This window comes from Sus scrofa, chromosome 10, assembly GCF_054392235.1.
Source record: "Sus scrofa isolate SSC_HxYL_T2T_F1_AM1 chromosome 10, Sscrofa_HxYL_maternal_Yorkshire_Landrace_v2.0, whole genome shotgun sequence".
NCBI classification, from domain to species: Eukaryota; Metazoa; Chordata; class Mammalia; order Artiodactyla; family Suidae; genus Sus; species Sus scrofa.
Window position 1 is genome coordinate 94,434,983 of NC_139392.1, and position 11,199 is coordinate 94,446,181.

Genomic DNA, 11,199 nt, shown 5'->3' on the forward strand with positions numbered 1-11,199 from the left:
ACCCTTAGTGTGTAATGAATATTTGCAAAATAATTTAAAACAAGGTCTTAGTAACGTGTAATTTTCTCATTCATTGTGAACAAGTGGAATATCATCCCCGAAGAATTCCTCGGGGTCTGAGAAAGAAAATAAAACTGCTCATGCATGTTTTTAAGTTTTTTGATGGTTCCGTTGGTTATAAACTTCTAGAAGGATGAAGCAAGCATCTTAAAGATCAATGAACACCCCTAGAGACATCAGGAAGCTCAGATGGGGAAGTCTTATAAAGGAGCATCACTCGTCAAAGAACAGTGAACATTAAAATCTGTACATTATGGGAAAAAGACTGAAAATGGAAGCAAGTCCAAGAATGAAGGGCAGTGTTTTCCAGGATATGCACGCCCTGCCCCCACCCGTCCGGAGGAGCCGCAGGATAAAGCGCTCGTCATGCACCAAACCACCTAGCACTGTCTGAAGAGCAGCGAGCCCCTGCTGCGGAGCCAGGCTCGTCCAGAATTCGGGCACGTGCCTCGGATCCACCACCACTCGGCACCTGGAAATCGTGTCAGCAAGAGGTCTCTGTCCTTTCCAGCAGCTGTCAGAATGGTACGGACACAGCGGCCCTCACCGTCCCGGCAACAGCACTCTGACTCTGCAAGCTTCCACCCACCGCTTGACCAGGCTTAAGCACTGGCAGCATCTGAAACCACAGCCCGCCTCCCCGCCCCTTCAGCACTGGAGTCGGCAGGAGCCATGGAGAACCAGGTGTGGATCCAGTGCAAATTAACTGAAATATCACCTTAAACACTCCTGTGTGACTGAAGAGGTTTGTAAATAAGAACACTTCATTTTGACTGAGACTCTGACTCAAAGCAGGAAATTTCCCTGAACGCAACACGAGTTAAAAGCTTTTGGAAATTCCCATTGTTGAGAGCCCAATCAGTGTCCATGAGGACGAGCCCGGCGGCCTCAGTGAGTCAGGGGATCTGGTGTTGCCGTGAGCTGTGGTGTAAGGGTCTCAGGAGTGGCTTAGATCCCACATGGCTGTGGTGTAGGCCAGCAGCCATGGCTCCAATTCCACCCTTAGCCTGAAATTGCCATATATCACAGGTGGAGCCCTCAAGAAAAAAAGGCATTGAACAATCTTGGTAGCTAGAAAGCGGTATGTTCATAATTTACCAAAGTTCAGGGCCTGCTGGCCTGGCCGTCACCTTCCACAGTCGATTCCACGGTGCACGGAGTCAGGAGCCCAGGCACACAGCCCCTGAGCGCGTGTACGGATCCCTGGGGTCCTGGCTACCAAAGGGCCACATTCTTTCTCTTCGGTAGCAGAGAATGTGCAACAGCTGATTTGGAAGGAGCTGCCCCCCACGTCATCACCAAAAGAGCCGTGGTCTGAAATGCAAGATTCCTCAGTGCCTCGAAAACAAGATCTGAGCCTCAAGTCTTCCCTCCCCGATCGACTATAAATCGACAACAGCAAACCACAGCAGCCTAGATTTAGGGGAATCTTATCTCATTATCAAAATCCCTTTCATTTGCAGAGAGTTTCTTAGAGCCAATAAATACCTCTTACCCCTGACTTCCTAGGCTGTAAGAACAGATGAGCGAGAAGGGGAATGGGTTTGGTCCCATTAGGACACCGACATTAGTGGAGGAGCAATTATCAAAGTAATTGACTATTCTGGCACCAGGAGGGGGTCCCCTTCCCAAGGCCCGTCGGCTCCGAGGCAGCTCGGGTACCGCTCACCCTCTGCTGTGAGCCCATGTGTCGGGGCCTCATCTCCCTGCGATTCCGAGTGCAACCGAAACATCACGAAGGGGAGGCGGTGGCCGCCTGCCTTTTGCTGCTCATGCCCCTGCTCCGTCAGGAAGCGGAAACGAGGCAGCTGTCCCTCTGGGGACATAGGGCACCATGACCCCAGCGTCCAGCCAAGCTTTTAGTGTTGAGAGATTAACTCACAGGACATGGTTGACGGTTTCTTAGAGAGGTATCAGGGTTCGTCACTTTCCCCTCCCTTTCCATTCTTTTCCGTCAATAAAAGCAGCCTACACTTGAAATACTCCACCCCCTTAAAGACAGAATAGGTGCATGATTTAACATCCTTTGCACAGAAGACGCACCTAGTTTTTGCCATTTACAGACCCAGTTTACATCGGCACAGCCTCGTGGATGTTTGTTACACGCTTTGGTATATAGTTGACTCTACTACTTTGTTCAAATTGTCCCAGATTTGACCAGAGATTTTAGTGGCTGTGTCCCCGACATACTGTGTCCTCAATTTTTGTGCATTTCCTTTTTTTCCTGTTTCTTCCAGGCTCATTGTCTTCTCCCCCAAGTCCTAGGGTGAGGACTCTCTGGATCCTTTGATTAATGGTATCAGAAACCAAAGTCTAGGCACTGGATGGGTTCACAGCTGCCAAGATGTAGCTGCTTCCAGATCTTGTCAGCTGACAAAGTAATCTAATATCTGTATACAATTATCTAAGTCATTTTATATGTATCTACTTGTATCCACTTGAAATGCCTTCACACTGATGTCTCCAACTCCAATCCAGTTCCACCCAACAAAGCCTTTGTCTGCAATTTAACACCATAACAGTCCAAATCCCGGCCCCAGCCACCGTCTGCCATGCACGTACTAAACTGCTCATTTTTAGGACAGTGCTTAGGGGTTCAGAGCTGTGACCTGCATCCTTTATCGACTGGGTGCGGTGCCTCCGTGCAGCTCCCTCACCCTCATCTGACTCCACGCATTCCCGAAGTCACTTAAGTTGGTACCGTCCCTACCCTTTCAGCAAATTGCCTCACAGTTTGGATGTACATCTGCAGAAGCGTCTGTCCCTGTCTGCATTCCACTCGGATTCCTCCACCTAAGCTTGTTTTCAGTGTTTACACTTGAAGCATTTGCTAAGTTTCTCCAGATTTGACAAATGCGGAGCAGCCAGCAGGACAGTGAACGAGGGTGGCTCCCCCGTCCACAGTTTCTATGCCCAATTAGAACTGTTCAAAGAGGACTCCGGCGTGAAGGAGCACAGACGATTCTGAAACCTCGTACCCCTCGCCGACATGGAAAGTTTAACCAAATGCCTGCAATTTTAGTCTGAGGTTCTTGAGGAAAACAATGAGTCTTGGGAATCATTAGACCTGGAGAGGCCAGAAGGGGCAGCAAACGGCAATGCTCTGGACCACTCACTACCCTCACCCTAAATGGAGATGCACCTTCATATGGGAAGCAGCTGTCAGAGAAGTAGGAGCTACGTGTGCCTAGTACCCAAGAAGCCACAACATCTATTTTCTACCATTTTTTTACATTATCTAATGACACCCAGAGGCAGAGATTGTCGACACGAACGAGGCCAAACTCTTCTGTTAAAATACCAACTCTATCCATCAAGACTAGCTAAGAATAAATTTAGCCAAGGCAAAAGACCTATATACTGCCAACAGGACATTAATGACATAAATTTGAAGTTGCAAATGGAAAAACCATCCTGCGCTCATGGCTAAGAAAACTTGGTTAAAAATGACCCTAAATGGCCAAATTTAACCTTAGGAACAAAGTCGGAGGCATCACACTCCCCAGTTTCAAACTAAAGCTTTCGTCATAAAACAGTACAGTTGGACATTAAGAAAGACCACAGATTAACGAACAAAGAGCCCAGAAGCAAACAAACGCAGATACGGCCAATGAACTTAGAGGCGGCAAGCCTGTCCAGTGAGGAAAGGGCAGTCTCGGTACAAGGCACTGGCTCCCAGGGACGACTGGAGACGCTGTGCGTCCTTTCCTGGGCCTGTGGCCATCCGTATATTTTCTTTGGAAAGAACATCCATTCAAATCTTCTACCCATTTTCTTAATTGAGTTATATGAGCTGTGATGGACCTGGAGTATATTAGTGAAATAAGTGGTAATGACATAATATTTAACTTAGGTGTGTAATCTAACAAATGCATTTACCAAAACAGAAACATACTCCCACATGCAAAGCTAGTGGTTACTAGTGGGAAGAGGGACGGGGGAGGGGCGGATGGGCTATGAGTTGAGAGACACAAACTACTAGGTATAAAATAAACTAAGGATATATTATACCATGCAAGGAATAGAGCCAATATCTTAACTTTAAATGGAGTATAACCTGTATAAAAACTGCTATCCCTGAAACCAATGAAATACTATGCATCAAAAAGTGGACCACTATCTCACACGACACGCAAATATCAACTCAAAATGGATTCAAATCCCTTAGAAGCAGCAGTGAGCTTCCTGACATAGGTCTTTGGCAATGACTTCTCACTCCAAAGGCAAAAGAAAATAAAAAGCAAAATCAAGTGGACTACATAGCTTTTGCAAAGCAAACTGTCAACATGAAAAAGCAACCTACTGAATGGGAGAAAACATTTGCAAATCTAATAAGGGGTGAATATCCAAAGTATATGAAGCCGTCAATAGCAAAAACCCAAAGTCAATTTAAAAGATGGATCCAGGACCTGAACCGCCCCTTTTCCAAAGAAATACATACGGCCGATGGGCCCATGAAAAGCTGCTCAGCAACACTGACCATCAGGGAAATAGGAATCAAGCACCCGAGATCACCCAGGACCCTCGGGATGGCTGCTACCAAGGAGACGAGAGACACGTGCTGGTGAGAATCTTCCTGATGCAGCCCAGGGAACGCAGAATGGAGGGTCCCCCGAAAACAGTCCAACCCCCGAGTGAACCAGCAATTCCAATTCCGGATGTTTATCTGAAGGAACACACACACACACACTGGAGAGCATGTCCCACGTTCAGCACAGCATTACTTACAGCAGCTGAGACATGGGGACCACCTGAGCGTCCAGGAGTAAAATGCACTTGACAGGGGACTCGAAAAGCCTGGGTCTCAACTGCACGGCTGTATTTCACGAGGATCTTTCTCAGTATTTACTGTAGTACCACCCAACCCCCAGTCAGCCGAGTTCATGGATAATAAAATCTTGCTTTTGTGACATGAGTCGATCCTGGGGGCATTATGCTAAGAGAAATTAAGGCAGGAAAAGATAGTGTAGGATTTCACCTGTACGCAGTTGATGCCGCACCCCCACCCCCAGAGAACAGACGAGAGGCTGCCAGAGGTGGGCGGGGTGGGGTGAAGGGGTCCAAAGGCACAAATGTCCTGAGTCCTGGGGGTGACAGCAGGCTGACCAGTTAACCGCTTCCTGTTCAAAGTCGCTAGGAAAGCCCATCTTGATTCCTCACACACAAAGCGCAGCTGAGTGTGAAGGATGTCACCTGGACCGGAGGCGGTTTCGAGCGCGACACCAACGCGAAATCGGTACGTCGTACACCTCAAACAGTGTCACAGATGTTTCAAAACGTCAAAACAAAAACACTACAAGATGTCAGTGGTGAGTCAGGGAGTTTGTCAGTTATTCTCTTACACGTCTATTTTACAAATAATTTTAAGACGAGCAGTTGTTGTGTTTTTAAGACAGTGAAAGCTGTTTTAACATCCTTTTAGGATGTTTACAAAGAAAAACCACAAAGACCTGGAAGCTTAAAAAGGATGACGAAAGGTTTACATGAACACTAGTGTGGAAATACCCACAGTCATCTCAGAAATGCAGGATTTAGGACAAAGAAAATCAGGGAAAAAAAATGGGATTCTAAAATTGTGAAGAGGTCAATTCCCAGGAGAAACGTCTTCAGCGACCAGACCGCATGAAGCGGAAACCTCTAGAAGAGGCCTGATGTGTTCATCATTACAGCTGGACGCACCGGCAACTCCAGCGACGGAGTGATTCCCAAACCAAAGATCGAGATGGTACCCAAGGTGGAGAACAGGAGTCGCCCCGACAGCTCTGCTGGTGGCTCTCCGTTATCGAGGAGCATCCTGGGTGGTTTGTTCCAACGAGGGCCCAAGCGTGTCTGTTTCCCAACCCTCACAGCCAGCGCTGCCCGCCGCCAGGGGATCCTGGAACAGAAACCGACCCGGTCCGCAGCCCGGCCTCCAGCACATTTGACGGCAAGCATCAAGCGAGTGCAGCCCGGTCCCGCCAGGCCGGTGCAGAGGAAGCCGCTGGAGGGACACTAGCACAGTGACTGCTGGCACTCCAGGCCCCACCGCGGACAACCGAGGCCTCGAGAGGAGGTGGCGGCCTCGGGGTCCGTGAATGACCGCGCAGGTGGGCCGCAAGTCTTTCCCCGACGGAGCCCCAGCAGCCACCCAGCGAAGAAGGCACAGCACAATGGCTGTGGGGCAACCCCCCGCCCCCCGAGTTCGCTCCTCTCCCAGTCAGGTGGCCTAGGGCGCAGCTACCAATGCCCACACCTTGCAGGGACACGTGTCTACAGTGAAAAGGTAACTGACCCACTTGCAAGATGCCAATTTTGTTACGGCGAGTATTCAAGCTCTTCCCACAGCAACTTGCAAGTGTGCAACAAAGTTGAAAACCCCCACCACGCCCATCAGCCCTGAGGTTTAGCCCTCAACACCCTCCAGCCAAGATCCTGGGGTTTCTCTCGACCCCAAAGCACTGCGGTCCTGTTTCCCGCGTCTGTGGCTTTGGCTCTAAGCAGCCACGTGAGGCAGTCATGCTTTCTGTGTTTTTCATCTCGAGACGCTGTTCCATGAGGTCAAATAGCCCCACGTACAAGAAAACCAAGTGGCTGCTCTACAAGGAGCCCGTGGAAGGAAAGGGGCGCCTGCGTCTGCAGAAGCAGCCAGGGGGCTGCCCTGGGTACCAAGTGGGGGGCTGTGATAGCGGAGCTTCCTCTTCTGCCTCACACATGTTTGCAGACACACAGAACCCCGCCTACATCCTCCGGCCTCTCTACCTTCTCACCTGGTGTTGTCTCACCCTGCATCCTGCCCGAGAAGCCAGCATTGCAGATGGGCCTCCTAGGAGCAGGTGGTTAAAAGGGGACAATGTGCAGTCACAAGACTAATAACTTGTGGGGACATGACACAGCCTGTTGACCAGAGCTAAGACCACCGCATTCTTGCAAAGGTGCTGGCCGAAATCTTAAATGTTCTCATCCCAAGAAAAAACTGTGCATGATAGATGTTAATTCAACTCACTGTGGTGATCTTTTTCCTATATATTCAAATACTGAATTACACTGTTCACCTTCAACTGACATTTCAATTTTACCTCCGTGGAAGACACTTCCATCCAGTTCCATAAATCGCCCACATCAAGCCAGGATTCTTTCTTCCCCCCACATCGTGCTCCCTCTGGAGCAGCAGCCAGGTCCAGGATAGACTGGACCCCTCTCCAGAACATAAGAGTCTGAGCCCCAGTCACCTGGCTGCACGCACTGCAGCATACACACCCCTACCAGGCGCCTCTCCCTTCCTGCACCCAGAAGAGCCCCTGGGGGTGCCAGTGCCTGTTTACCTAAAAGGGGGGTTTTCACACTTCCTGCATCTGTTCAGATACCCGGTAGCCAGAACCACTTTGGATTTCCAGTCTGCCATTGAGACCTGCTTCCAGTAGCACAAGTCCACCTGCATGTGCTCTTAGGTTATGTTTACACCCAGCAGTCGTACTTGGTTCTTTCGGCCCCATCACTTGACATCTTGCTTCTTTCTAGCAGTTTGTTCGCTTCGTACTTGCCTTTTCTTTTTGGTCTTTTTAGGGCCACACCCATGGCATATGCAGATTCCCAGGCTAGGGGTCTAATCAGAGCTATTGCTGCCGGCCTACACCAGAGCCACAGCAACACTGGATCCTTAACCCACTGAGTGAGACCAGGGATTGAACCCACAACCTCATGGTTCCTAGTCAGATTTGTTTCCACTGAGCCACGACGGGCTCAATGTGTCCTTTAAACTACACTGGACCAAGTTACCTGAATTTTCAAGGCTGAACTTAGGTGGTTTACCAGAATGGAAGCCTGTATGGCCAAGAGGGAAAACTCCATTCTATACCAGGGGCGGGTGAAGGGAAAGACATGAGTGGTCCTAGGATGAACTCCTAGGCCATCAGACCCATTCAGCTTGTTATGTCAAGCTTTTCTGAACAATTTAAATCCAAACCCTGCATGAGATGGTGCTTTGAGAGTTCACATGCAGAATCCAGCAAAGTTCTGTTAGCACATACCTGGCCTTCTTCCTGACCCACAGCCACAGGTGTGGGTCTCTCACCCCTGCATAGGCGACTCCAGTGTTCATTTGTGCTCTTTTGGGCCATTAAAAGCTAAACCCTGCAATCTTCAAGAGCCACACCTCAAGAGACAGCTGAAGCTTGAGGGAAAAAAAAAAAAAAAAATCACTACTGTTACTTTCTGCTTCGTGCTTTTTGCACGTGGAGATTTCCCTGTTTGTTCTGAGTCTGGTTGTTCATTTGAGAGACTCACTTTATCTGACGTTTCCAGGTGGTGGGTGATAGGAGACAATGTTTTCCCTGCTATATTGTCTTTCGACATGATTCTATTTTAAACTGGTGACATGTAAATGACTGCCCGGCAAATCTGTGAAAAAGACATTAGATGAGCTGGACGTCTTTAGTGTTTACATTTAAGTTAACCTGAAACAGTCTCTAGACTTCAGATTGAAGACTTGTTTCCACTAGACAAGTTACTTGCTGAAAACTTTCCAGTTTTAAAAACAGGCACGTGCAGAAACAGAAACCTCGTTCCCTGAGGGAGCCCCCAAGTTCAGACCTGGGTGGCTCTGCTTACTGGTCACACTCCCCAACGGTCTCCCCACGAGGAAAGGCTGCTTAAGATGCAAAAACAGGGAGCGCAGGGCGGAGAAGCCGGGTGGACAAGGGCTTAACCCAAGGGACGTCGCCTGCCTCCAGGGGCACCCCACTAACCCAGGTCCTGCCAAACTGCCTCAAAGCAACAGACACACCCCCCACCCAGGAGGGGCCTCTAGAGCTCCAGACCTGCTGGCCAGTGCCAGGAGAAACTTCGAGACAGTCGACGCCCAACGTTAGGCTGGAACCTGAACCAGGAAGGCCATTTTCCGGTACAACGAGGATGCGGAGCCCACGAGTGAGACCTGAACCTGACCGTGATTGTACTGAGAGCACGACGCAGCATGAACTCTGCTGCTCTTTTCGGTTATAAAAGTATCTTTCTGCTATTATTAGGGGTAAAGACGAAAAGCTCTTCCACTTAAAGCTGTTCAGACAAAAATCCCTCGCGGGGGGCGGGGGGCTTCTGCTTTAGCGACCTCACCTGGGGGCTGTTAAGGGGCTCATTTGCAGACTCACTGAGGACGGGATCTCATTCACCTGCGTGGAGTCGGCATCCCTGTTAAGGGCTCCGGGGCCAAACCCGTCTGCAGCCGCAGGTGCTACAGAGGCAGGGCCTGGGGCCTTGTGAAGTACGGGTCTTGCAGGGGAGGGGATGGCGAGTCCCCGGCTCTGAGCTGGAGGCACAGACTTGCTTTTAAAAATGGGGCATGGGGAGGAGATGCCAGAGGAGGTCGTGCTGACCACCCAGGCCTGGTCTGGACCCCACGGTGGAGCCAGGAGGCGAGACCTGGGTGCGCCCAGGTGTTTTTACTGGCATCTCACTCATCAGCTGCTGTTTACAACAGCTGCGGAGAAAGTACTGGAACCCAGTACTTGCCCGAGTAGCCTCAAGCCCGTCATCTCCCCTTTGCAATCGATAAAGGGCACAGCACAGGTGGGCAGGTGGGCAGGGACAGTGACCTACCTTTGGACTTCCAGTTTGAAATGAGGTTTGAGCCGCTGAAGAGCTGGGTGAGAAGGAAAACCAAGCCCGTCTGCCTCGAGGGTCTTTCCAGGCTGCGGCCTCTGCCCACAGTGCGTTTCCTAAATAAAGCACCTTTATGAAGACACCTCACGCTCTGATTCCAGGACGCATCTGCCCTCTCAGGGCCACCATGTGCCTGTGTGCCCTTCTGAGCAGCAACGACTAAAGTTGGGGACACAACTCCCCCCGGGCCGGGGAGGTGAAGGGCCCTCAGGGAGGCAGGGAACTGCCTTCAAGCTGCTGACCCTGCAGCAGGCTGAGCCCCCTCCACCACCCACCCCCTCTGGGGCCGCAGCTGCCACCCAGCACCTGGCCCCTGGGGTGGGGCTTCTGACACGGGCTTCTCACCATTCACAGGCCGCGAGCCGGAGAGAACCTCTCCTCCTCCGGCGTCTCCACCGCGGGCCAGGGTCCCCACCTCTTCCTCTGGTGTCTCCACGGCAGAGCGAGGTCTCCTCCTCCGGGGTCACCTCCTCCTCCTCCTCCTCCTCCGGCATCTCCGCGGGGGGCCAGGGGGGGTCTCCTCCTTTGCCGTCACCACCACGGACGGAGGTCTCCTCCTCCTCCGGCGTCTCCACCGCAGGCCGGGTCTCCTCCTCCTCCGGCGTCTCCACCGCAGGCCGGGTCTCCTCCTCCTCCGGCGTCTCCACCGCAGGCCGGGTCTCCTCCTCCTCCGGCGTCTCCACCGCAGGCCGGGTCTCCTCCTCCTCCGGCGTCTCCACCGCAGGCCGGGTCTCCTCCTCCTCCGGCGTCTCCACCGCAGGCCGGGTCTCCTCCTCCTCCGGCGTCTCCACCGCAGGCCGGGTCTCCTCCTCCTCCGGCGTCTCCACCGCAGGCCGGGTCTCCTCCTCCTCCGGCGTCTCCACCGCAGGCCGGGTCTCCTCCTCCTCCGGCGTCTCCACCGCAGGCCGGGTCTCCTCCTCCTCCGGCGTCTTCACCGCAGGCCGGGTCTCCTCCTCCTCCTCCTTCAGCGTCTCTACCACGGGCTGGGGTCTCCTCCTCCTCCTCCAGCGTCTCCACCGCAGGCCGGGCTCTCCTCCTCCTCCTCCAATGTCTCTACCGCAGGCCAGGGTCTCCTCCTCCTTCTCCTTTGCCGTCTCCACCATGGACCGAGGTCTCCTCCTCCTCCGGTGTCTTCACCGCAGGCCGGGTCTCCTCCTCTGGCGTCTCTACCGCTGGCCGGGCTCTCCTCCTCCTCCTCCAGCGTCTCTACCGCAGGCCGGGGTCTCCTCCTCCTTCTCCTTTGCCGTCTCCACCACGAACCGAGGTCTCCTCCTCCTCCTCCGGCGTCTTCACCGCAGGCCGGGTCTCCTCCTCCGGCGTCTTCACCGCAGGCCGGGTCTCCTCCTCCGGCGTCTTCACCGCAGGCCGGGTCTCCTCCTCCGGCGTCTTCACCGCAGGCCGGGTCTCCTCCTCCGGCGTCTTCACCGCAGGCTGGGGTCTCCTCCTCCTCCTTCAGCGTCTCTACCACGGGCTGGGGTCTCCTCCTCCTCCTCCAGCGTCTCT

The 11,199-nt window shown here is 52.4% G+C and overlaps 1 protein-coding gene across 8 annotated transcripts in view; it reads right to left on the reverse strand.

The window, feature by feature from the left end:
• Window positions 1-10,971, reverse strand: part of LOC106505220 (uncharacterized) — a 71,246-nt gene extending 60,275 nt beyond the window's left edge. For 5 of the 8 annotated variants that reach the window (XM_084980619.1, XM_084980618.1, XM_084980616.1 and 2 more), the window contains exons 1-4: window positions 10,042-10,971; window positions 9,634-9,752; window positions 8,323-8,436; window positions 8,067-8,209 (exon numbers count right to left, since the gene is read on the reverse strand). In XM_084980619.1, coding sequence (XP_084836745.1) covers window positions 8,396-8,436; window positions 9,634-9,752; window positions 10,042-10,799 — 918 coding nt within the window. In that variant the 5' untranslated portion in view covers window positions 10,800-10,971 and the 3' untranslated portion in view covers window positions 8,067-8,209; window positions 8,323-8,395. Of the gene's footprint in view, window positions 1-2,219; window positions 5,936-8,066; window positions 8,210-8,322; window positions 8,437-9,633; window positions 9,753-10,041 lie in introns of those variants that run through there. The other 3 variants (XM_084980622.1, XM_084980623.1, XM_084980624.1) reach the window with 3 other exon arrangements.
• Window positions 10,972-11,199: the final 228 nt, after the last annotated feature.